The sequence below is a fragment of the Bos mutus genome, chromosome 6 (genome assembly GCF_027580195.1).
Source record: "Bos mutus isolate GX-2022 chromosome 6, NWIPB_WYAK_1.1, whole genome shotgun sequence".
NCBI classification, from domain to species: Eukaryota; Metazoa; Chordata; class Mammalia; order Artiodactyla; family Bovidae; genus Bos; species Bos mutus.
In genome coordinates this window covers 37,161,631-37,188,677 of record NC_091622.1, presented here as the reverse complement: position 1 = coordinate 37,188,677, position 27,047 = coordinate 37,161,631, and the positions used below count along the sequence as shown (strand labels likewise).

The 27,047-nt window shown below is 43.4% G+C and overlaps 1 protein-coding gene across 4 annotated transcripts in view; it reads left to right on the top strand.

The window, feature by feature from the left end:
• The window catches only part of FAM184B (family with sequence similarity 184 member B), a 119,016-nt gene that overhangs the window by 79,620 nt on the left and 12,349 nt on the right, over positions 1-27,047 (top strand). For 3 of the 4 annotated variants that reach the window (XM_070372179.1, XM_070372178.1, XM_070372181.1), the window contains exons 8-12: positions 8,441-8,547; positions 16,843-16,972; positions 17,752-17,964; positions 22,315-22,468; positions 25,775-25,938. In XM_070372179.1, coding sequence (XP_070228280.1) covers positions 8,441-8,547; positions 16,843-16,972; positions 17,752-17,964; positions 22,315-22,468; positions 25,775-25,938 — 768 coding nt within the window. The remainder of the gene's footprint in view (positions 1-8,440; positions 8,548-16,842; positions 16,973-17,751; positions 17,965-22,314; positions 22,469-25,774; positions 25,939-27,047) is intronic. The other variant, XM_070372180.1, reaches the window with a different exon arrangement.

The following is a 27,047-nucleotide window of genomic DNA, read 5'->3' as shown; positions in this document are numbered from 1 at the left end:
CACATGCTGGCATTAATGGGCCCTTTTATTTCCCCTCTCAGAGCTGCCAAAATGCCTGGGGAAAAAAAATCATTACAAAATCAATTTGCAACAACCATGAAGAAAATAGAGTTCTGAGTAATTATCTGCATGGTTTGAAAAAGAACAAGGCTTGTCAGATAAATCTTCCCTCCCTCTCTGGGAGCAGCCTGGCTGGCAGACAAAGGGGCACTGGACGAGAGTGGGGTCTTTGGTTCTGCCTGGAGCATGAATCCTAACAGTAATCACAATGCCCCCTTGCATCCCTCCGCATCCACATCCATATCTGTGATATCCGTTACTCTCACGGTAGCCCTCCCACATGATGCTGCCCTTTTGTAAGGGATAGTGCTTCGGATAGAATCTAGTTTCTGTTTGTCTCTGTCAAGCTCATGCTAGGCTGTGTTCTTTCCCCAGGGTTGCCATAATGAATTACCACACCCTTGGGGCTTAAACCACAAAAATGTATTGTCTCACAGTTTTGAAGACTGAAAGTCCAAAATCACAGTGTGAGCAGGTTGGCTCCTTCAGGTGGCTCTGCGTAGAGTCTGTTCCATGCCTCTCTCCAGCTTCTGGTGGTTGTTGGCCTTGGCACTCCTTGGCATTCCTTGGCACTCCTTGGCATTCCTTGGCTTGTCACCACATCACTCCAGTCTCTGCCTCTGTCATCACACGGCCTTCTTCACGGTGTGTCTCTGGGTCCTCATATGGCCTTCTTATAGAGACGCTAGTCATTGGATTTAGGGCTTACCCTAATCCAATATGACCTTATTTTAACTAATTACATCTGCAAAAGCCCAGGTTGCAAGTAAAGTCACTTCTCTAAGTGCTGGAGTTAGGACTTCAATGTCTCTTCTTGGGGGCACAATTTAACCTAAAATATAGGCACTCAGTTAACATTCCTTGCATAACGTCAGAAACATAAATACTTCCTGTGAAGTTCATGTTTGAGTACCCTGACCTGAAGGACCCTCTTGGTTCCTATTTCAGCTTGCCTCTTAATCTTTACACCTGGCACCATAAAAAATCCATTGCCTAAATTTCATATATTTTATTGCTGCCTCAAATTTTCAGCCCACTTCAGACTCCAGGTGGGAAAACACTATGTAGGTGAGTTTGAATCTCACTGCTTTGACCTAATTGATTAATCCACCCATTACCCTGTGCCTGCGTGTCTTCAGAAACTGTAAATTCTCTTTGTTGATTCCAGTCCTGTTTTGCAAACAAAAGCCCTACTGGGATAACCCATACTTAACCTTAATCACATATTCACCAGGATAGAAATGAGTCAAAAATCTAGTGGCTATGGATTTGAATAACAATATTGGTCAGTTATACAGCACTGTCTCCATTCATGACCTCATTGCAATTTGTGTAACCCTGTAATGTAACCATTTTACAAAAGAGGGAAATGAAGGACAGAGAAGTTAGGTGACTCACTCATGGTCACAGGCAGATAAGCGGCCGAGACAGGATGGAGCTAGGTCTGTGGCTCTGATCCCCCACTCTTCCTGTAAGAGTATCAACACATGTCCAGAATGCCTTCCAGATAAAATAGGCTATAGTTATATGTCTTGGCATTAAGGAGAGTGGCCAGGACCCCCCACATTTCCTCCTCTGACACCCAGATGTGGGGGAAATACTTGAGCAGCCCCCATTGCCCCTGCATAAGCTTGGAGGAGAAATAAAGGAACACAGGTACGTTTATCAGCAGGGCTGGCCCTTCCTGACTGAGGCCATCCCATCCTTTCTGAAAATGTCTACTTGCAGAACATGCAGGTATTTTCATTCTCTGTAAGTTTCTCAAGAATCAACCTCATGAGCTAGCATTCAACAAGAAGAACTCCTGGCCCTAGGGACAGCTGAATTTTCACCAGTACCCTGTGGGATTTCCCAGAAAGGTTCTTCCTCAAATACTGGAGAATTTCTCAGATCCTCAAAGTGACTGTGATAGGGAGATGGGACAGAGTTGGCTGGGATTTTGAGTGATGAGATTCAAATTAAAGGAAGGTTGATAAGCTAGAAATAAATAATAATGAAGCTCCAGAACATTACACAGCAGGCTGTATTTTCAGGAGGGAATACACACACACACACACACACATTTTAGGTATGTTCCAAGACTGACGTACAAGAGCCAGAGCTTTCACTGCATCTCAAGATCTCTCAGCCTTGGCACTTGACTTTCGGACTGGGTAATATTTTGTTGTGGGACTGTCCTGTGCATTGTAGGATGTTTGGTAGCATCCTTGGCCTCTACCCACCAAATGCCAGTAGCACTCCCTTTGCAATCAAAATGTCTCAACCAAAAACTTCTCCAGACATTGATAAATGTTTCCTTAGGACCATAATCATCCAATTGAGAACCACCGCTGTAGCTAAAAAGGCAAGTCCTAGAGAAGTTTAAGGGCTACAGTCCATGGGGTCGCAAAGAATCAGACATGACTGAGCAACTATACACACAGAAGTTTAAATACAAGTGCACATTGAAAACCTTGGGTTGGTTCATCATGAAACTCGGCTCTCATCTGACCCTTCTGGGTCTAGACAACAATCCCTCCAAGAGCTCAGTTCTAGACAGAAGTAAAGAAGGAAGAACCTTCATGAGTATCAGTTCTGCTTGATCAACTCAACATGTGTGTTATTCATTCATTCCACAGTCATCTGTGAAAAATGACAGAAACAGTACATGTAAGTGCTCAGTAGGTGCTAACTCTTACCATTGAAGGATTTGCTAGGTCCAGTGCTATGAGAAGCTTGAACTTTGATAGACTTGCTGCATTGCACTCCATCAAGGTTGTCAGTGCACCCTCACGGCAGCACGTGCAAGTGTCTGTTTCCGCACAACCTTACTGACACAACAGGTTACACAACTTTCTGAACCTGGTCAAGCTATATCAGAGAAAATTTATATTTAGTTCAGATATTTTTGTCCAGCAAAATCTATGCCAACAAAGCGAGTCAAAGCTTTGCCAAGGCCCTAGAGGTACAAGGTCCAGGCTTGTGTGGATGGTGCTTGAGCAGTGCACTACAGTGCAGCGAACCCTGCACCCACACGGGACACAGCAAAGATTGTTCTTAGCTGTTCTGACAGAGCATTTCAGTGAGTCAAGAGAGAGATAAATAATAAGGCGGACTGAGAGCAGACTTTTCACTCCATTCCCAGAATACACAGAGGGAGGGCTGCCAACCCTGGGTGTGACTCTGTCCCCACCATAGACAGCTGAGACTCCATTGAGCCTTTTATCCTGGCCTCTCATGTCTGGCCTCCTTGATTATCTTAGGTTCACAATGTTCTTCATTAGTTTCCAGAAAGTCATGTGACTCTTGGTAATTTTCACAGAAACTTTTTTTGTGGAAGTTTCTGGTGTCTGGATGAGCCGGGGACAGAGAAGCGGTGAAGTTTTCATAGATCCTTGCCTGCACCTTCTCCAGAAGAAACAGGAAAGTCACTGGTGGTCATTATTATTCAAGTCATTTCGCCTCAACAACTATTTCTGAGTGCTGTTGTTAAGAGAGGCCCAGGGCTGGATGAGTAAGGGTGGTCTTCAGAGAGCAAAGTAAATATTACATAATTACCTCTCTGGGATCAGTTTCCTCACTGTTGCTAGTGGCAAACAGATCAAGTACCAAGAACATAGTGCTGTACACAGTCCCAAACAACAACCCTATGAGGCAAGTATTATTATCTTCACTTTACAGATAGGGAAACTGAGGCCCAAAGAGGAACACCAGTGTCCAAATTACAGTTCTGTACTGCTTTTCATTAGGAAAGTGGCAGACATGATTCCTGTCCTCCACCCCAGAGACTTGTAATAAACGGAAGAAAGCACATGAAGTCACTTTTCAAAACTGTTAAAAGAGTCTATAATGTAAGGTGACTTTGTAGTACCTATTACAGTCCCTTGTAATCATTTCAGCAAAACCCCATTGCATTAGGTGTTCTATTTTTAAGATGCACATAATGCTGCCTTTGAAAAATTGTCAAATGAACTTGAGAAAGACTTTCACTATTTCCTTCCTGAAGATTTCCTGGGCGTGGGTGTTCCTTTAAAATAGAAACAACCCAGATGAGGTTCACTGCCTAGAAGATGAAAGATGAAGACCTAATGTGACTGTGGGTTTAAAATAACCAGCCATTTGCTTGGGAGGAGTTGGGAGGAGGCTTTTGCAGTGGATGGTTAGGGGAGAAGCAGAGCTATTTATTTTCTGTGCATACTTTAGTGATGGAGAGAGTCCTGGACAGAACCTGAGAAATGCCTGATGGGGAACGCAAGAGCGTGTATTAGGGGCGATTAACTCAGGATACACCCAGAGTGGCTCAGTGTTGGTCCTGGGAGGCGCTCACTGGGATCCCAAGCAGAAAACCAGAAAAGGGATGCTGGAGAGTCTGCCCTATTTGAAATTCAGAGAAATGAGTATTGGTGAGCTTGAAAGTGCTCTTTCAGCCTACTGTTCATTTCCACGGTCAGGTTCATTTGAGAAATATTCAGATGGCACCCCACTTCCTTTGGAATGATACACTTTGACCCAAAATACCAGGTACAGAAGGTGGGGTGGTGAAGGAGGTGAATGCTTGCCATTTATGTGGTCTATTGGTCCCCTCTGCTGAACCATTAGTTTGTTGAAATCAAGAATTATATCTCTTATTAATCTCTGTCTTTCCAGCACCTAACATACCCACATGTGGCAGATGTTTGCACCTCCTTGTATATTAACTGATCCATGACATGCCAACTGAATGAATGGAGCTGAGGGTACTGTTTCAAGCTGGATTAGGAACACCTTCAAAAATTAGCCTTGGCCAGAGGATGATTTAAAGGAACACTGCTGCTGCTACGGCTGCTAAGTCGCTTCAGTCGTGTCCGACTCTGTGCGACCCCATAGACGGCAGCCCACCAGGCTCCCCCGTCCCTGGGATTCTCCAGGCAAGAACACTGGAGTGGGTTGCCATATTTGCAGGGAGCGAGAGGACTCATCTCCTTTTGGGGGGAAGGATATCCTTGTCTTTGGTTTCCAGGGAGCTGGAAGCAAGTGAACAGAAACAGAAAAATTACTGAGTATTTCTCCCCGTTGATTTGGGAAGCAGCCTTCATCTATCAGGTTGATTTTAAGTGTCTGATTTGCAGATACTTTTCAGCAATATGTTCGTATCACAGTTTGAACTCACCCAGTTAGGCCCTGATACTGGCAGCTGGTGATCATGCTAACACAACAGAGTGCCAGGGCAGTCACATGGAAGTCTGGACTTTTCTGACCTTGGATCCCCCTCTGCAGCACAAGGACAGGGTTGTCTTCATGCCCACCTCCCTGAGTTGCCAGCGTCCATGAGTTACTGCATAGAAATGGATGGGTGCTCCACTGTGGGGAGCTGCTGTGATCATCTGAGTGCATCGTCAGCCTTTTTTAAGCATTTTCTGTCCTCTCTTATTTCTGGACTCCTGCCCAGGATGCCTTTAAATAAATCAGTGGTCGATAAGGTAGCCCAGAAATTACATCCTGCACATTCTCTTTCACAGCCTTCACAGTGGCTCAGAGTGCATTTGAAATTCTTTTTCATCTTCATAACTGTCATGAGATCTTTGTCCATTATTCATGTTGCTTTAAGTTCCTTCTCCCTTTTTCCTTGATCAGTCTTAGCAGTAGTCTGATGTGTCTTTTCAAAAAGCCGGCTTTCAGATGTGCCGGTCAGATCTGTGGTTTTCTATGCCATTAATTTTTCTTTCATACTTCTTTCCTTCTACTTACTTTGGGTTTATTATGTTATCCTTTTTCTAACTTCTTAAATGTTCTATAATAAATACACTTAAGGCTATAAATTTCCCTCTCAGTGTATGTCTTTAGCTGTATCCCAGAGTTTTGAAGTTTATCTCACTTTTTAAACCTACTTTCTTTACTGTTTTCTAAATTTTTTGCATTGTCATTAGATAATGAGGTCTATAAAATGTCAACATTCTAGCTATGCTGAAATTTGCTCTGTAGCCTGCTGTGGAGTCAGTTTTAAAAAAAATATTTCCTATGTGATAGCCAAAAAATATATATTCTGTTTGATTGTTAAAGGTTTGTTGTTGTTGTTCAGTCACTAAGTCATGTCTGAGTCTTTGTGACCCCCATGGTTAAAGCTTATATATTTAAACTCTAGTTCTGGTGTTCACTGTATGACGTTGGGCAAGGTTCATCACCTTTAAAATGGTATGATTCTCACCTCATAGAGTTGAGGGTGCACACTAAGCATTATATAAACATTAACATTGATTATTGTTCTTTTTTAGCTACTAGTTTCAGCTTATTAATCTTGTTCAAACCTTCCATTTCCTAGCTTATTTTGAGTACCTGATATATGAGTCTCTGAGAAGTGTGTATTAAAATCTCCCATTATAAATTTGCCCGTTCTTCCCTACATTTCTGAACATTTTGCCTTATGTTTTCAGGCTCTGTTGCTAGGTCCCTATAGGTTCATTATTAGAGTTTTGTAGTAGTGATTCATTTTACTAGGCTTTCCTGATAGCTCAGTTGGTAAAGAATCAGGCTGCATGCAGGAGACCTGGGTTTGATTCCTGGGCCAGGAAGATCCACTGGAGAAAGGATAGGCCACCCACTCTAGAATTCTTGGGCTTCCCTTGTGGCTCAGCTGATAAAGAATCTGCCTGCAATATGGAAGACCTGAGTTCAATTCCTGGCTTGGGAAGATCCCCTGGAGAAGGGAAAGGCTCCCTACTCCAGTATTCTGGCCTAGCGAATTCCATCAATTGTATAGAACATGGGGTCACAAAGACTCAATTTAATAGGGTAGAGATATTCATGTTGAACTGAGTCAATTCTTATTTATTGTGATTACTGTTATCATTAGGATTGTTACATCTTAAATAAGAAGTGGGATTTAAACATAGGCAATTTGCTGCCAGAGCCCAAGTTTTAGATGACGGAAGGTCTCTTGGTTGTGGTGAGTGAAGTGAGGAAGCTAGACGTGTAAATATCATAGGGTAGAGCATTGCAGGTGGCAAGAATAGCCAGTGCAAAGGCCCTGAGGAAAGTACATGCTTGTTGCTTGGAGGAGGTAAGACCAAGAGTTCAATTATGGACATGTTACAGTTTAAGAAGTTTATTAAGCATCTGAATGATGTCTGGAGGGCAGTTGGATATACAAGTCCAGAGTTTAGGGGGAAACTTGGAAATGGAGATAAACTTTGTCATTAGTATCCATGGAACTAGATGAGACACTAGGGAGTAAGACAGAAAAGAGAAGTCCAAGGACTGAGGTTTAGGGCAGGAAAGGAGGAGGCTTTAGCAGAGGAGACAGAGAAGGAGTAGCTGAGAGAGAGGAGGAAACCCAGGAAAGGGGGCTGCGTGGAGGAGGGAAGGAACAGATATTCCAGTTCTGCAGGAAAGTTCGATTAACTGAAGCCCATGGAGTGACCATTGGGATTTGGCAACATGGAGGTCCTCATTGGCCTTGACGTTGGTGGCCTTTCATAGACATTAGAGTACATAGAAGGCAACCAGAGCAGTTTCATTCTGTGTCGGGGAGGGAGGGGAGCCCAAGGCCCCATCTTCCAGTCTCAGCTTTGCCTCTCTTATCACCAAGGGCATCTCTCATGGTCCCTGGAGTCTGGTTTGAAAACCAGAGATGTAACCAGCCACTTTGTTTTACAGCTGATGAAGCTCAGGGCCAGAAAAACACAAGACTGGCAGAGACACATAATTAGCAGAAAGCCCAGGTAGCAATTTATTCTTATTTAATGAGATTTCTGAACTAAGAGATCTATTCTAGCCTGTCTTACAGTTTTCTGTGGACAGTGGTTACTGTAACAAGTAGAAGAATCAAAATAAGAAAGTCTTCATTTTTCTATCTCTGCTGAAAGAGGAAATGATAACATGAACAAATTCTATTGATAGAAAATTCCGAAGCCTCATTATTAACTCATGATTTCCGTATTGTCCTCCCACCATACCCCACTTCTCAAGGCTTCTGATCAAGTTCCATGTTTTCTCATCCTGCATTATAGGATGTAGCAGACTGCCACCTGTAATATGAGTATAATAATAATAGCAGTTGCTCACCCTTATAGACCAGTGGCTGTTGCTGGCACTGTTCTCTGATCTCCACAGCAGCCCCAGGGTTGCATTTCATTTCCATTCCTCTCTGATAGAAACCCTGGACAAGCTACGTGCTTTAGTTTCTCTCTCTGTGCTTGACTTTCATCAGCTGCATGACATGCTTGCTAGACTGAAAAGCAGGATACAGGCATCAGGGCTGACACTGCTCCTGAGCCAGGCAGTGGGCTCAGCACTGAATCATCACAGGCCTGAGAGCTGTGGGGATTGCCGGAGGCTCTTTCTCCTCTGCTCTCTGGTTTGGTAAACCACAGGTTGGCTCCAGGAACTTTACTTTAGTCTCATCTTACAACTGTTTTTCCCTTAGGATCCATGCTTGAGACTGAATGAACCTTCTCAGACTCTGACCAGAGGAGAGGAATATCAAGATAAGTTAGCGGCTGAAGAAGGAACCAGCAGCGACGAAGAGGAAAGGTACAGGAGGACAGGCAGGCTTCCGAGGGCCCCAGTGAATGAGAACTCACACTTGAAGGATTCATTCGTTCATTCTGTCCTCACATATTTGTCACTGCCCCATGCATGAAACTTAGGGAGGGAACAGAAATGTCTTGTGTGCCTCCAGCACATCTAAGGACTTTACCTGAATTATTTAATTGTCATACCAACTCAGAGAGACCATTTTATAGATTAAGAACCTAACACTCAAAAAGGTTAATAAACTGCCCCAAATTCAGACAGACCTGGACTGGCCCAAACCTCTGCCTCCTGTTCTTCCAAGTGTTCTTTTACTAAGTGAGGGACATGAGGGAGCTTTGTCACAGAGAGGAACTCTCCCTCCTTTATCACCTATATTAGCTTTTGCTGCTCTAACAAACATTCCCAAAATATCAACGATTTTAGCTCGTCAGTCAGCTATCTTTATTCTTGGCTCTGCCAAGCTCTTCTGGTTTTATATGACCTTGGCTCCTGACTAAGAGTCTGATGTTATTGCTCTGCCCCAACCACGGATAGAGTTTAAGTCTGTTCAGATGCCATCCCATTCTGGGACCAAGACTGATGCATTAGCCTCTATCCAGGGCATGTTGTTGTCATGGTAAAGGGAAAAAGCTCAAAAAAGCTGATGAAAACATGCAGTGCCTCTTAAAGCCTACACTCAGGACTGCACGGTCTCATTTTTATCCACATTCCATTGGTCAAAGCAAGTCACGTGACCAAAAACTAATTCTCTGAGCAGAAGATAATATGCTCTCCACAGGTCTTAGTTTCAGCTGCTATAACAAAATACCATACAACAGAAGGTTATTCCCACAGCCCTGGATGCTGGGGATCAAGGTGCTGGCCCATTCAGTTCTTGGTGAGGACTCTTCCTGGTCTGCACATGGCCATCTTCTTGTGTCCTCTCAGGAGAAGACAGAGGCAGCAGACAGTGTGGGAGGAGGTCTCTCTTGTATCTTTCTTACAAAGGCACTAATCTCATCATGAGGGCTACTCTCTCATGACCTAATTACCTCCAGTGGCCTCATTTCCAAATACCATCATATTGGTGATTGAGGTTTCAACATGTGAATTTGGGGAGACACAATTCAATCCACAGCATCAATAAGGCAGTTGGTATCTGCTGAGCAATAAAGATCTGTCACACCACCTCACAAGTTTCTGATACAGTAGGTCTGGGTATATCCCAACCCTGTGTCTTTTGAGAAAGCTTCCCAGGTGATTCTGAGGCTACCACAGTTATACTTCACTTCCCCACACTAATGAACAGCTGTGTGGGGTCCTGACAGATGACATGGAGTCCATGCTACCATCTGGTAGCTCTTCAAATAGTCCTGGTGAGAGCTTTCTTCCTGGCTTGCACATGGCCATCTTCTCATGTCCTCTCATGGAGAAGAGAGAAGCAGCAGATGATGTGGGAGGAGGTCTCTCTTTTGTCTTTTCTTATAAAGACACTAATCTCACCACGTGGGAGATTAGTTGTCATAGTCTATTTGGACTGCTTAGCAAAATCCCATAGACTGGGTGGCTTATGAACACCATAAATTTATTTCTCACAGTTATGGGGGCTATAAAGTCCAAGGTCAAGGTGATGGCAGTTTCTGTGTCTGATGAGGACTCACTTTCTGGCTTATAGAAGGCGTTTCATTCTGTCTTCACAAGGTGGACGGGCAAGGGCCTCTTTTATAAAGGCATTAATCCCATTCATGAGGGTCTCACCTTCATGACTTAATCACCTTCCAAAGGCCTCATTTCTTAATACCATTAGATTGGGCAGTAGGCTTCAAAATAGGAATTTTGAGGGGACAGAAACATTTATAAGCTAGAATTGAGGAAGCAAAGCCTACACCCCTAAATCATATCAATGGCAATGTTAGGTACCCTATAGTCCTGTGAACTCTCTAGCTAATAATACCTGCCCAGCTCCCTCCAGATTCTGTCTTGGAATCTATGAGATGTGTAACCATAGCAGTTAAAGAGCACAGACTCTGGAGTCGGGCCTCCAGACTAAATGCAGGTGCTGTCACTTACCCCTGGAAGCTACAAATCTTATTCTGTTCAAAACTAACAAAGGGAAAGAAATAATCTTTACTGTGAAAATACTGGCAGGGATTTCAAGAAGTTTCTAAGGGGCCCAGCTTGGGTCATTTGTCCATCCCGGAGCCAGTCATTCTGGCCAAGGAGATGTCTGGCTCTGATGGACCAGGTATGTGTCAAATGCCCTTCCCATGGGCCAGTTAAGGATGAGGGCAGAGTTAGCTGCATCTGAACCTTGTGGACTAAACAGGATCACTATGGAAAGAGAAGAGGCTGCCCCAAGGAGAGGATGCTGGGCAGACCAACAGTAGGTGATCACAGCAACCTTGTCTTTTCTCCTGTGTAGCTTTGTTGGTAAGGAGGTTACTCAACTACAGAAGAAAATGAGGAGGTGTGGGGTCTGTAGGCTTCTTTCATGGGGGTTTTAGTTAGAGTGTAAGAACTGAGAAGTATAGAAAGATCTACGGTCAGAGGCTGCAGAACAGAACAGACACATTGGTTCTTTAGGGGTGAGGTTGCATATTCAGTAGTTAACCCCTTGAAGGCTGCTTGTCAGAGAACTTTTGGCATAGTGGGTTTTCCATTGGCTGTTGATTTAAGGTGGGGGTAGCAGGTTGGATGGGCTTTCCTGGTGGCTCAGCAGTAAAGAATCTGCCTGCAGTGCAGGAGACCTGGGTTCAATCCCTGGGTCAGGAAAACCCTGGAGGAGGGCATGGCAACCCACTCTAGTATTCCTGCTTAGAGAATCCCATGGACAAAGGAGCCTGGCGGGCTACATTCCATAGGGTCACACAAAGTTGGACATGACTGAAGCGATTAAACAGCAGCAGCAGCAGGTCAGAATCAACTTCAGTGGGAGCAGGGGAAGTCAGAAGAGTCTGCTATGACTTGCTTGTGAGAGATGGTAGGATAGGATCAGCTTTTTAGGATACGAGGAATTTGACACAAGAGAATAGAGTAAGAGAGGGAAATTCTCATTAGTGGTGTTCCCAGGAATGATGATGTGGTAAATATAATAATAGTAAATATTTACTGAATGCTGGATTAACCCATTTAATTTTCATTAGGTAGATACCATTATTGAAGTACTTCATTTTAAAGATGAAGGAAACTGAAGAACAGAGAGGTTAAGTGACTTGTCTTTCTACTTATTCTGCCAGTAGATGGTAGGATCCAGATAATAGCCTCTCTGGCTCCAGAACTAATGTTTTTAACTACATCTCAACTTAGGGCTGCTGTTCTTATGCCATATGAAGTTCCACAGTTTTCCTGTTTTTCAAAGCTGTGGCAGGGTAACTGGTACTAGACTTGCCCTCTTTCTGTAGACAACTTTAAAAGTGAGCAAAATAAATAACAACTCTTTTAGGAACAGGACAATATGCAGAGAAGGACCATGTTCTTTAGAAGAGAAACATGAACTGAATCCCATAATCACTCCACATTTTCTCCTGCCTCTGTCTGGGGACAGTGCCAACCACAGTACAGAGAAGTGGAGGTAAGTTGAGCTGAGGAAGCAGACATCAGGGCTCAGGGCTGCTAGAGCAGCTGGAATTTGTAAGGTAGGGTACCAGAAGAGAAGATACTAAGTGAGGGTATAGGGGACAGAAATCTATAAGAATTTTCCGTAGGTCCTTGCCAGGAGCTTGAGTGAGACTCATGAGGCCTAGGAATATGCTGCTGCCATGGTGCTGAGGAAAATGAAGGTACTAGAGATGGGATTCTAGGAGACATTGGATTCCAAGATCAGCCACAATGAAAAAAAGTTGAGACCTCAGAAACAACACATTAGGAGTAAGAAACACACCCTGTGATAAAGGCCACACCCTAGAACAAAGGACAATGTTGAACTATACATGCTCTAAAAAAAGACAAATCCGGGCATAAAAAGATAAGAAAGAGCCTTGAGTAATTTAACTGGCTGTCATAACAAATCTAAACACTTTTGAAAGGAATTCATAATACAGACTCCTGGTATTATTATATTAAGTATTATATTATCTACAGTGTTGAGCATTTGATGAAAACATTATAAGACATGCGAGGAATCAGAACAGTATATATGACTTATAATCAAGAAAAAAATCAGCTAATAAAGCCTAAAATGACCTAGATATTGGAATTAGCAGACAAAAACTTGAAAGCAATTATATGAGCTATGTTCAGGGAAAGGATTGTTATAATGAGTGAACAAATAGGGAATTTCTGCAGAGAAATGAAAACCTTGAAGCAATGGAAATTCTAAAGCTGTAAAGTACAATATCCACAATGAAAACCTCATTAGATGTACTTAACAGCAAATTAAAATCACAGAAGAAAAGTTTATTGCTCAAAGATAGATCAGTAGAAACCCTCTTATCCAAAGAATGAGGGGGGAAATTTTTTTTTTAATGAAGAGATTCTTAGTGACTTGTGGGACAATATCAAATAGTCTTCATGCATGTATTTGGAGCCCACAAGTAAAAAGGGAAAGAAAATGGACCAGGAAAAAATATTTGGAAAGAATGACCAAAAATTCCCCCAATTTGATGTGGGACGCCAATTTACATATTCAAGAAGCTCGGTGAACTCCCCACAGAATAAATCTGAAGATAACAATGCCTAGATACATCATAGAAAATCTGCTGAAAACAAAATATATCCCCCCAGATCTTACAAGCAGTCAGGTTTTAAAAAGACAAATTACATACAAGAGACAGTTGGCTTTTCATGAATACTAATGACAACTGACTTCTCATCAACCTTCTAGGCTCATTGTGATGAAAGCCAGAAAATGAAGTTAAAATATCATTAAGGTTATAAATGGAAAAAAAAAAAAAAACCTGTAAAATCCTAATTTTAAATCCAGTGAAAATATCCTTCAAAAATGAGAATGAAATAGAACATTTTCAGGTATATAAAAGGTAAGAGGACTTTTCACCAGTTAAGCTGCAGTATGAGAAACAGCAGTGGAATTTATTAAAGCTGAAAGGAAATTACAGCAAATTTAAAGTTGGATCTACAGGAGAAAATGAAGAGCATCAGAAATGGTAAATGTATAGGTAAATATAAAAAACTACTGCTTTTCTTTCTCTTTAATTTCTTTAAAAGACATATAACTACTTAATAATTAAGCAGTATATTATGAAGTTCACATTGCATATAGTTGAATAATATATGACCACGAGCACAAAGAATGGGGATTAATGGAATTATAGTATTGTAAGGGACTCATATTTTATATGAAGAGGTACGATGTTAACTCTAAGTAGGTTGTGATAAGTTAAGGATACAAGTTGTAATCCACAGAGGAACATTAAACATTAATACAAAGACAAGCTTAAAAAATCCAACAAAAGAACTAAAATGGAATCATAAAATGTCAGGTAGGTAGATAGAAAAAGAACAGAAGAACGATAAGAAAAGGAATTGGGCAATTAGAAAAACAAATAAGATGTGGATTCAAACCCAATCATTTCAATACTGATCATGTAAATGAAACAGAGACATCATTTAAAAGAAAGAGATTGCCAGAGAGGATCAAAATATCCTAGCACGTGGGACATTTACTACGTGCTATCTGCAAGAGAGAGATTTAAGTATAAAGACACTGTTATGGGATGAATTGTGCTGCCCCATGCCCCCCTCAAATTCATATGTTAAGGCCCTAATCCCCAATATGAATGCATTCAGAGATAAAGCTTTAAATAGATGATTGATTTAAATGGGGTTATGAGGGTGGCCCTCACCCAATATTTCCTTGTAAGAAGAGATTAGTGCACTCGTAAAGCAGACAAAGGGGCAATCACATGAGGACACAGGATGATGGAAGTTGGCTATCTACAAGCTTCAGAAGAGAAGCCTTAGAAGAAACCAAACCTGCTGACTCCATGATCATGGACTTCTAGCTTTCAGAATTATGAGAAAATTAATTTCTGCTTTTTAAGCCCTTCAGTTGGTGGTATTTTGTATGACACACCTTATACAGGCACAGATAAGTTGGAAGGTAAAGGGATAAAAATAGATATACCATGCAAATACAAAATGTAAGGAAGCCAATGTGGCTATATTCATATCAATGTAGACTTCAGAACAAGAAGTATTACCAGTGATTAAAAAGGGATGTTTCACAACAGTAAAGTGGTCAATTCTTCTGGAAGACATTACAATCCTAAATGTGTATTACCTAATAACAGAGCTTTAAATAATGAAGCAAATACTATGAGAACTAAAGGAAGAAATTTGCAATCATATCTGAGATTCTGACACCTATTTTTGAATATTTGATTGAATGACTAGACTAATATCAGTAAGGACATAGAAGATTTGAACTACACTATTAACTAACTTAATCTATTTTATATCTGTAGACAATATGCTGAAAAACTACAGAATAAATTTTTTTCAAGGCACTTAAAACATTTGTCAATATAGATAAACTAATATTCTTCATGAATGCAAAATCCTCAATAAAATGTTTGAAAATATGAAGCAGTATATAAAAAGAATAATACATCATGACCAAGTAGAGTTTATCCCAGGAATGTGTGGTTGATTGAACATTTGAATGGCAATCATGTAATTCATCATATTAAAAAAATAAAGGGAAAAATAAATAATCATATCAGTAGATGCACAAAAGCATTAGACAGAAGTTAACATCCTTTGATGATAAAAACTCTTCAATCCATGAATAGAATTTCTTCAGCCTGAAAAAGATCATGTATGATAAACATGCTTAATGGTAAAATATTGGACACGTTCCTCCAAAAACTCAGAATAAAGCAAAAATTCTGCTCTCACTACCTATCATTGTCCTGAAGGTACTAGTCAGCCCTGTAAAGCAAGAAAAAGAGCTACAAATTAGAAAGGAAGAGTAAAAATGTCTTTATTTACAGACAGAATGATCATAATTGAATACTCAGTGTTGTTAAGAACATAATTTACTCTGAATTGAGCTATAGATTCAGTTCAATCCCATGTAAAATCCCAATAGCCCTGTTTATAGGAATAAACTGCTCTGAACACAGTTATATTTAGCATAGCTTCCAGAAGTTTGAAGATAACCTAAGAGAATTAAGATGCAAAGAAAGAAACCTTTCACTTTATTAAGTACTTGACTAATTTTTTATTTGTATTAATATACAATTAATACAATGTGCCAGACATAGAGTTAAGCATTTTTTAAGATATTTACTCTATTAATCTTTATAACAATCCATGTGAAAGGTACTAATATTAACCCCATGTTTTGGAAGAGGAAACAGTTTAAAGAGCTCAGACAAAGTAACATAACCATTTACCAGTAGTAGAGCTAGAATTTGAATCTGGGCAATCTGGCTCTAGTGTCCATGGTCTTAACAACTTTGCTACACTGCTCTTAACATCCTGACCTTCCTTTCAGGGGTCCCTTCTGTCTATGTTGCTAGGCCTTTTCGCCTCTGCCAAGTCAGAGTCCTTCTTATCATGGTCTTTCTTCACAGTCCAGGGCCCTAACTCCCTAACCTGTGGTCTTCTGGCCTGATGTGTTTGCCAGAGGAAGCAAAATGTCATTGACCTCCCAGCAGTCTCTGCAGAGATGCCCACAGTGCGGCATCCTTTTACACTGTTAAACAGGATAAATACTTAACTTTACAATCAGCCCATCACATTTTAATTTCTCAGCTGGTTTAAAAGCTCAGAACTGAGTATAGAAAAGTCTCCTCCAAAAATATTTGTCAGCATCTCTTCTAGAATGCAGAAACTACTGCAGCTTTAAACCAGCATTGTCTTGTCTCTGCTACATACACAGAAAGGCTATTTATAATCCTCCTGTGTGTACTTGGGAAAAGCCAGTTAAAGCTATGTGTGCTTTGAAAAGTGTAAAGTACTGTATTCAAGTAGAACATCATTTTTTGTTATTTTTTTCCACATTCATGAAAAGTTGTGAAATTAGACTACAGAGACCTCTTCTTTTGAAGCTTCCAGGGACGCCATATAAGTAACTCTAAGCTCTCAGTCATTCTGATAATTGATCATTTATTAAATACCCACTGAAACAGATACCTAGTGATTCCAGCTGAATATTGACAGTCTCCCAAGTACAACAGCACTTAGAATTGTATGTCAAATAGCTTTTTCAAATCTAGGAGAGATGTCTCTCATTCCATTAGTGCCATCAGAGCTCCCTCCTCCCAGCCCAAGTGGCTGGGATGTTAGCAGGGTGACCATGTCATTTCCAAGCTGGCATCTTTTGTGATTTTGACCTCCATATCTTCAAAGGATCGAAGCACCCATCAAGGAGGGAGGTGACCTGCAGCCTCCATTGGGCTCTTTGCCAAAGGAGAAGGCACCAGAAATCCAGCGTCTGCAGGAGGAGTGGCAGAGCCAGAAGGCCAGATTGCAAGCCCAGGTAGAAGGATGGCCTTGGTGGGGATGCACCTCATGCTGAGTGAGACCCTGCCTCTCCCTTATTCTTGCAGACAACCTTGGAAATGCATGAGGGGCTCGATTCTTGTCCAAGCCGGGGAGGGCAGTCCAGGTCCAGGGCAAGGTGGGCTTCTTGGTTCTGTTCATTTATTCATTTAACACCTGCTATGAGCCAGGAACTCTTCTAGGTGCTTGTATATTATCAGTGAGCAAACCAGACAAAAGTCCTGGATTACAGGGCTTGTATTTTAGCAGAGGAGGTGGACACTGACAATAAACACTAGACATAAAAAATAAGCACTTACAATATTAGAAGATGTTAAGGGCTTTAGCAAAACGAAAAAACTGAGCAGGATAAAGAAGATTGAGTGGCTGTCTGGTGATGAGGGGTGGGTATAATACCAAATAGGATTGTCAGGGAAAGCTTCTATAAGAAAGGGAGATTTGGGCACGTGGGGCACGCAAGGGAGGCTGCTGTACAGATCTCTGGAGTGTTTTCTGGTCCCCTCTTGATTTCTCTTGGATGGCAAACATCCCAGCCCTTCTTCTCCATCCCTGGTATCCATGGCTCTAGCTGAGGAGCCCCTAGGAGGGCCAGCTGTCCCCGGGTCCTTCAAGCTTGCCGCTTCTACCCGCCTCAGCATTCTCATGGGTAAGGGAGGCTCACGTGGGCTGTGGAGACGTTCAGAAAGCTTTGATGTTTAAAGAAAATCCCAGGCAGGGTGAGGGTCCCAGCCTGAGGTTGGATGCCCTGGTGGGCAGGTCTCACAGATGCAGCAGGCCCTGGAGCAGTGTGCCACAAACTACAGGGAGGACCTGCGGGAGCTCAAGCAGCTTTCGGACCACGAGCGGGAGCAGCTGCGGCATGAGCTTCAGGAGACCATCCAGCAGAATCAGGCAGCGAAAGCCCAGCTTGAGGCTGCCCACAAGCGAGCTCTCTGCATGCTTGAGAAGGCTAAAAACCAGGAAGTCAAGGTAAAGGTGTTAACGATGATGTCCACTACCTACTACTGAGCTCTTGCTGTGCGAGCACCTGCTCAGCATTTTGGGAGGAGCCTGTCGTACAATATCTCCAGTCCCCATATTCATCTTACAAGGTCATTATTATCACATTCCCTTTTTCTGGATGAGGAAAGAGGCTCAGAGAGGTTTGGCAACTTGCTTAGGATCACACAGCTAGTAAGAGGCAAGACAAGGATTCAGACAGACTCAGGTCTGTTGAACTTCTGGTCATCTGCACATGACTTTTATATCGTAAGACCAACTTCTCTTTCATGACTTGGGCAATATCCTGCAAAACAAATACTAAGAGCCCCCAAAGGGAAAAATAGATACCAGACTCAAAGTACTTGAATTCAAATGTCATCAAACATCTCAGCAGCAATAGGGAAGCTAGAAGATAATGATGCAATTCTGAGAAATTCAATTAAAACCATGAATAAGGGTGATAACTGAATAAAAATATTAGACACATAAAATATTAGGAAAATTACCTCCTATTATCAGTTTATGCCTCTTAGTTCTTCAGTACCTACTTGTGATAATGATCTGTATTTAAGCATTTCTGCTCCTTTACAGAGCACAGTGTTAAGCTTTGTCAGTAGAGGGTGCTGGAGGCACCTTGCAGGAGGAAGGAGGCTTCCCTCCCTGGTTCTGGAAGGTGCATGTCTGCTGTTTCTGGCTTCCACTGCACACCTGAAAAGTGTCCTGGGTGTGTGGGTACGTTGATGATACTCTGCCCCAGTGACCTCACAATAATCTCACAGCCCTGGCCCAGACCCAGTGACTACCTTCCTGTGGCCTTGTGATGTGGACACCACAGACTCCATCCTCACACTTGCTGACCCTGCCTCTCTCTGAGTTCCTGTCCATTGCCTGCTGTCACCTGTACCTCAGAGGTTTGTTTCTTGCAACCCTCACAAAGCAAACACTGTCTGCTCCGGCAGCCCTCACACCTGCCCTGGTGCCCCCATTCCCTCTGGGCACCTGCCCACCTTGGTTCACCTGCACAGGTGGAGGGTTGCTCCTGCTTGACTCTGGCCTGGGCAACCTGGCCATCTCCATCAGTGAACTACCATCAACCTTCTCCAGCAAGGTCTGGATCCCAGGCTGGGGAAGGGCTCCCCATTCCAAGCTTTCCCTTTCTTGGATGGTCTCACTCAGCCTCAGAACACCCTTCAGAGTTCTTTTTGCATCTTCCATACACTTTTCCTCAGGAAGTTCCTTGAGGAATATCCCACCAAAACAAAGGAACATACCAAAAAAGAGGGAATAAAAGAGATCTAGCATACAGGGAATCTGGCACAGGAGAAAGGTTTCAGGAGCCCAGCTGTGCCACTAACAGAGCCTAGACTGGAGTCTAGACTGGAGCATGAGGACGGAGGGCTCCAGAAGAGATGCCTCCATGGAAAAATAGGCTTGATGGCTTCTCTGATCAATTTGGCCATGTGAAAAATTGTAGTGAACGTATTTTACAAAGCTTTTAGAGGTTGTAGGAAGACTTGGCCAAAAATCCAAAAAATAATAATAATAAAATACAGTAGTTATTAATGCAAGGAAAAACAAAACTTTGTATAAGGTAGACTTTTTATTTATTTCTTTATTTTTGGCTGTGCTGGGTCTTATTTGGTGCACGTGGGCCTTCTCTGGTTGCAGTGGGGGCTGCTCTCTAGTTGCGGTGCACAGACTTGTCATTGCGGTGGCTTCTCTTGTGGCCAAGCACAGGCTCTAGAGCACACAGGCTTCAGTAGCTGTGGTACACGTGATTAGTTGCCCGGAGGCATGTGGAATCATCCCGGACCAGGGATTGAGCCCACATCCCCTGCATTGGCAGGTGGATTCCCAACTACTGGACCACCAGGAAATCCAGGGTAGATTTTAATAATTATAATTTATTTAGCTCAGCAGTAAATGGCATTTACTCACAAGAAGGAAACATTGAATATATTTCACTGTATTTAAAAAAGAAATATAACAATATTTGAGGAATGGAAGAGAAAGAATATATGAGACCAAAATCCTCATCTACCATAATAGAAAGACAATTTGTAATTTCTAAAATAATCAAGTTAAAGCAGAATGGAGATACTGTCTTGTTATTGGTGGTAAATATCAGAAGAAAGAACTAAGAGTTCCAATGGCTACCTCCAATAGACAGGATGCAGAGAGAAGAAGAAAGAGGGCTGGGAGGTGCTAGTTTTCATTTTTAAAAGCGGTATTTGGCTCTTTATACTGTGTTCATGCATTGCCCAGATAAAAATATAAAAGAAGCTTTTAGAAAAATGAGAGAGAAAAGAATGAGATAATGCATATGGACTGCTTGACACTTAGTAGGTGTCAGAATTTGTGAATTCCTTTTCTTCTTTTATTCTCTTAAATCTTTCTCCAGCTTTGCTTTCAGTCTGCAAGAGCTAAGGCTGCCAAGTTCCCCACATTATTCACTGCTGGGTCATGCTGGGTCATGCTGGCCTTTGTGTTGGCTTGAGCTTTACCCCTCCAGGCCAAAGGCCTCAATCCCTTGCAGGAGGCAGAGGAAGCGTAGAGGCCTGTGGTGGGAGAGGGGGGAGTGTGCTCTGTCCATTGGGATGACCCACGGTTCTAAGCCCCAGTCCCTAGCAGCCATGGAACCAGATTCATGGAGTCTTCATTACTGGCTCCAGTCTACTTGGGGTGGTTCCAGAATGAGACCAAAGTGTTTGAAATTCTCACTGGAGATGGTAGACATATGATCATTCCTAATACAGGATAGTCACTGGGAGTGAGATGCCTGGGTTCAAATTCTGGGTCTGCCACCCACAAGAAAAGGGAGCTTAGGCTTCCTTGTGCTTCATTGTTCCCTATTCATAAAGTGAGGCTAGTCACATGTACCGTACAGAACCATTGAGAACATCAAAAGAGAACTCACCAGAATTGCTTAAAGCAATACATGACTAACACAATACAATACAATACTAACTACAGCCCATAGACTGTAGCCCCCCAGGCTCCTCTGTCCATGGGATTCTCCAGGCAAGAATACTGGAATGGGTGCCATTCCCTTCTCCAGGGGATCTTCCTGACACAGGGATTGAACCTGGGAATCCTGCATTGCAGGCAGATTCTTTACTGTCTGAACCACCAGAGAAGCCCCAGGGCAAACAAAAAGTTGGAGCAATTTGCCAGGGATGAATGTCTGGCTTGATATAAAATCTGGCCAGTAAACCTTGCATGATCCTCACTGCCAAGGACTTCTGAGCCAGAAGGCAGGCAAGGCTAACCTAAAAAGAGATGGGCTCCATTTTTTGCAAACCTTTGCTTCAATCTCTCCATTCACATTTCCTTGGGATTAAAATGTCACCAGTTGGAGTGCTCTGAGCCTTGCAGCAAGTACAAGAAGGGGAAAGTATCAGAGAGTTTGAAAAGTACAAGACTTTTCTGTCTAGATAAACTCACCAGGGGATGACTGAGTTTCCCATGATAGGAATAAGACTGTTTCTCCCCATTCGCTGGGGAGCAGCGAAGCAAAGATGCTGCTGCCTTCTACTAGCTGCCGCGTCTGCTCTTTCCTGATGGGAGCCCCGTGCATTTGATGCAGTCCCATTTCTCACTGTTCCTGGAGGTTGCTTGAGGGAGCAGGAAGGGCTTGGGCCCTGGATACCATCACCCATGGGTTACAATCCTGCACCCACCATTACTGGTTTTCAGTTAGGGCACTTTATTTTTCTGAGCTTGTTTCCTCCTAATCCTGTATCTTTTCTGTGTGACCTTGGGAAAGCTAATTCATCTCTCTCAGCCTCAGTTTCCTCACCTGAAAAGTGGGATGTGTTAACTGGAACTCTTTGTTGCAAAAGTAATAGAAACTATTAGTTTTTTGTTGCTGCTGTAGCAAAATTACCACAAACTTGGTGGCTGAGCACAACACAGATTTATTATCTGACAGTGCTGGAAGTCAGAAGTCCTAAAATCAAGGTGCTGACAGGGCTGTGTCCCTTCTAAAGGCCCTAGAGAAGAACCTGTTTTCTTGCTTTTCCTAGTTAGTGTCTGTCTCTTTCCCCCACCTCCTAACACCAAATCCCCAGTGATTGTTCCAGTTTTGAACAGCTGTCCACTCTGGTCCAGTCAGCTGTGAACCAGCTAGTTTCACACAGCACAAAATGGCTGCTGTGGCCAGGTCCTTACTGTCATTCCAGATGAGTAGGGGAGCAGTCACTGTAGCCTGATAAGCCCTCCATTGGGGAGTAGCAAGTGCTCAGGGATGCCCCCGACAACGAGGAAGAATTAGGCAAAGGGGACAGGTCTCCCCCTCTGTGCACTTTCATGCCTCCGTCCTCCCACTTGTGCCCACAGGCCACAGAAGAACGCCTGAAGAAGGAATCCAGCCACAGCCTCCAGATCCAGCACCAGGCGCACCGGCTAGAGATGCAGGCCTTGGAGGAAAAGGCCCGGCAAGAGCTCCAAGGGGAGTTGGAGAGGATCCAGGCTCAGCAGGCACTGCTGTTAGGTATGCATCAGCGGTGCACCCATCAGGGGTTGGGGCAGCAGGGTGGGGGGTGGTAAGGACCAGGGTGACTCTCCTGGCTCTGCCACCAACCAGCTGCGAGATGTGCATCAGGTCACACACAGCCTTGTTTTCCTTTTCTATGAAGTTAAGTTGCACTTGTCTGTCCATCATAGAAGTGTTGTATGGATTTGATGAGATATTAAATATAAAATGCTTAGCATATAAATGAGCCCACTAACTCATATAAATGAGTTAGTGCAGATAATATTATCATCATTATCTTCGTCATCATTACTGAGCATTAGCCAGATCTCAGCCTTTGTGAGAGTTTCATGCTGCTGCTGCTAAGTCACTTCAGTCATGTCCGACTCTGTGCGACCCATAGACGGCAGCCCAGCAGGCTCCCCTGTCCCTGGGATTCTCCAGGGAAGAACACTGGAGTGGGTTGCCATTTCCTCCTCCAATGCATCAAAGTGAAAAGTGAAAGTGAAGTCGCCCAGTCGTGTCTTAGCGACCCCATGGACTGCAGCCTACCAGGCTCCTCCATCCATGGGATTTTCCAGGCAAGAGTGCTGGAGTGGGGTGCTATGAGATGGCCTCAAACTCTCATTTCAAAAGATTTCTGTAAAGCTGGGGACTTAAGCCCCCAGGATTCTGGGTGTGCCTCTGCTTTTTTCCCTGCCTTCACATTCTCAGCAGGAAGCTCAGTTCCTCTTCAGTTTTCACAGCAAAAACTTGTCACACAAAGCATTCTGGAAGTTTCCAGAGGCAATATAGATCTCCAGAGTCAAACTGCATGGGCTTGAAGCCTGACTGTTCAATGTGCACTAGCTGTGTGACCTCAGGCAAGTTGCTTAAGTGCTCTGTGACTCAGTTGCTCGTCTGTAAAATGGGAATAATAGTATCGCCTTCATTGGGCTATTACAATTACATGAGTATATACATGGGAAGTGCTTAGAATAGCGCCTGGTAAATGCTGTATAAATGTTCACTGTCATTACTGCTGAATATTCCACCTTTGCATGGCTGACTGTAAGGGGCTCTGTCTGTTTTTGTAGATCATCTCTATCCCTCACTTTCTCCTTTACTCTCATCTTCTTTCTCACTCTTAAGAGCAAGACAAATGTTCTCCTTATTTCATGTCTAGCATTAAAGACCATATAGACCTTTTAAAAAATTTCTTCAAACCCTGACAGCGCTCTCCTTAAGAGAGTTTTAGGAAGAGTATTTTCTTTACCTCCATAAGTGAATAAGATCTACTTGCTGCTTGATTTCATTAGACAATATGACATGCTCACTGCATGTCAGCACATCAGCCTGTCATGTTTCCAGATGAAGGAGAGAAAGAGTCCCACAGATTTCCCAGTTAGCAGCTACCCTGGAATGGAGGTGGCCACGTGGGAAATGCCAAAGTTTGTGCATCTTAAGAAGACACATTATACAAGATAAAACCCAGGTTGTACCACACTTCTCAGGAACCAGACGCCCCAGACTGAGATCAGGCTGGACAACCCTGATGAGTCCACAGCAATCATCTTTGCTGCCCCGTCCCTGGCCTCTCTGACCCCACAGCAGCCTGGTCCTTACCTGGATGAAAGATTCTAGAGAGACCCTGGGGACAGACTGGCATGCTCAGCACAAGTCCCAGGAAGAAAGGGCTTTGTGGACTCTGTAATGATGATAGCAAATCGTGGGCTTTGTGGGTGGCACTGGGTGGGGGGAGCACAGACCACCACCAGGTGATACTAGGACTTCCTGGTCCAAGTTACTCCCCTTCCATCATCTGTGTGAGACACACCTGACATGCAGTATAGGTCACTGTGTGAGGAGCGGGAAGGGTGAGTGTCCACCGGGCTGCCTGACGCACTGCGGTGGGTACCTAGATGTGCTGGTTGAATAGGTGGATTGGCAGGTGGAGGGATGGGGGTGTAGATGGGTAAATGAATGGATGGTGAGGAAATATGAGAAAAGAGGGGCAGGTAATGAATGAACCCTCTGTAGTTCATGCTTTGCTAAAGGGTTTTATTACACATATTTTTATGATGAAGGATTTCAAAAATTGGGTTGTGTTTAAGCTGTAGAAATCACTATTAAAATCCTAGAGGAGAAGGAAGATGATGAAATAAATTTTTCAACAGAATAGCATCAGAATAATTAAACTTTTATATGTGTTTAAATACTGTCCTTTCAGGGAAGCATAGTAAACTTGTGGGAAATCTTTTACAACTGGGACACTTTCATAATATCATTAATTTTCACTCTAAACATCTTTTATTTATTTTACAAATATATGTTGAGCACTTGCTCTATACTGAGTCCTGTACTATGTATCTTATGGTGTCTGGGATTATTGGAACAATGTTTCAAAAGTAATTTGCAGTAACTAAAATATAAAGTCTCAAAAGTCCATAATGGAAAATAAAGTATCAAATTTACTAGCACTTGAAAATCATATTCTCTTTAAAAATTAATAACTCACTGAATACTGTCTACTCCATCAGAAAATGTTCTTTTCGAAATGATTATTTTATTTGCCTTTTGATCATGCTGGGAAGTGTCACACTATCAGAAATCACCCACAATCCTCAGAGGAGAAATTGTACTTCCTGGTTGTACTGGTCCCTGAGTTAAGGAGGGCATGTACGTTTCTCCTGGATGATTCTGGTTTTCATAATGACTCTGTTGGGATGATATGCCATCCCCTCCCTGCTGTCCACAATCCAGCTAGGAACTTACATCCATGAGAAGGAGAACCTGTGATTGTTTGTCTCCTTGAGAATTAGCATAAATATATGTCAACATTTCCAATTTGAGACCTGTACTTCAAGAAGAGGCCACTGGGTCATATGCTAATTCCCTGTTCTTAATTTTCTGTCTTGGTGCTGAGGCCAAGTGTTGCCTCAGGGTTCAGCTCTGGATTCAGGCTGTCCCAACCCCGATCCTAACCAACTAGCAATGGTTAAGCAGGTGATTCTGAGGGAAGAAGAACCACGGAAAGTGTTGAATTCTGACACTATGACTTATTAGCAGTATAGCTCTGGGCTGCTTAGCCTTTCTGAGGTTCTGTTCCTTCATCATAAAGTGGGAGGGATAATACTGGATAGGATGGTTGTAGGGTTTCACTGAAAACACTTTTTAAGGGCTTAACACATTTAGTACTCTATAAATGGTATTACTGTTGCTGTTCTCTTGAAACAGGTAAGTTTGGGGAACGTGAACCAACACCTACAGCTGCTCCCCACCCTAACCCACCCCAGACTTTGGCCTCAGCATGCCCCTGACCTTCCACTGCTCTTCCTTTTGCAGAGTCCCTGAGACAGGAGCTGGCAGAGCAGCGGGCTGCCTGCTCTGAGCACCAGAAGGACCTGGAGGTGCTGCAGACTGAGCTGAGGGCCCTGGACAGCATGGGCAGACGCCAGGCCATCACCCAGTGTCCAGGGGACAGCGAGGACCATGCTGGGACTTCAGAGGTCAGCACCCCTGCCCTGCCCACACCCTTCTTGGAGCAGCATCAGGGAGAGGTTCCAAGTGCTCTTTCACCCCCTCTCCTTCCACAGGCCTGGGGGATACTTCATGAGCCTGCAGGTTCTCATCTCTGGAAAGGAAAAACAAGTTTTAAGTACAGCCTGTTATTTTAAATTCAGATGAAATAGCATCTCAGGGTGTTGGTGACAGACAGGCGCTACAGACAGCCCATCTGGGTCACTCCATGGACCTGCACAAAATTTCTCAGAACACCTCACCAAACAGACTCCTGCCTAGATGTCCCTTGTTCCCATGAATGGGGGATGTCTTTCTGTCACTAAAGCTCTGAACTTTCTGGTCAGACTTGGCCCATCATTTTCCTTCTTGCCTATCCATAATTCCTACCTTGCTAGGTAGCACAGGGACCCCCTAACAACCCAGACATCTCTCCCTAGCCCACCACATTGGGCCTCAGGTATCCATCTAAGGCACCTCTGTCTAAAGCCTTCAGTGGCTCCCTGCTGCTATCAGAATAAGCTCCCAGTGCCCAGTCTGATGTTGAAAAGCCTTCAGCCACTTGCTGCATTTCCCTCTCTACTCTAAACGTGGCCTCTGCCTCCTGCCTCAGTGCCTTTGCATGTGCCCTCCCCCCTGCCTGGGACCCTTCCTCCCTTTTCAGTGCCCAGCTGATCCTTCCAGGCTGGGGGTCTCCCATCCACACCCATGACTTCTCTCCACCCTCTGAGTGCCTGGAGCACTTCCTGTTACTGCAGCTCAGCTGGCACCCGCATCTACTGCCTGTCCCATTAGGGACCCATCGCTACATGGATATCCTTGTTTCCTCGACCGGACTACGAGTCCTTTTAGAACAAGCCATGTCTGTCCATCTCAGTCCACCCCAGCCCCAGCACTTGGCACACAGCTCTGCACACAGAAGAGTCTCCACCAGAGCACGCAAATGGCCATGACTAGTTGGTGTCCCAGCCCTGCTGAAGATCAGAGGAACATGGGGATCATTCATTCCAGATTTTGCTGGTACTGAGAATCTGAACACAATTTCTGTGTTGAATGAGAATTATTAACAACTGATATATCACAGTGAGTTCAGCTAAGT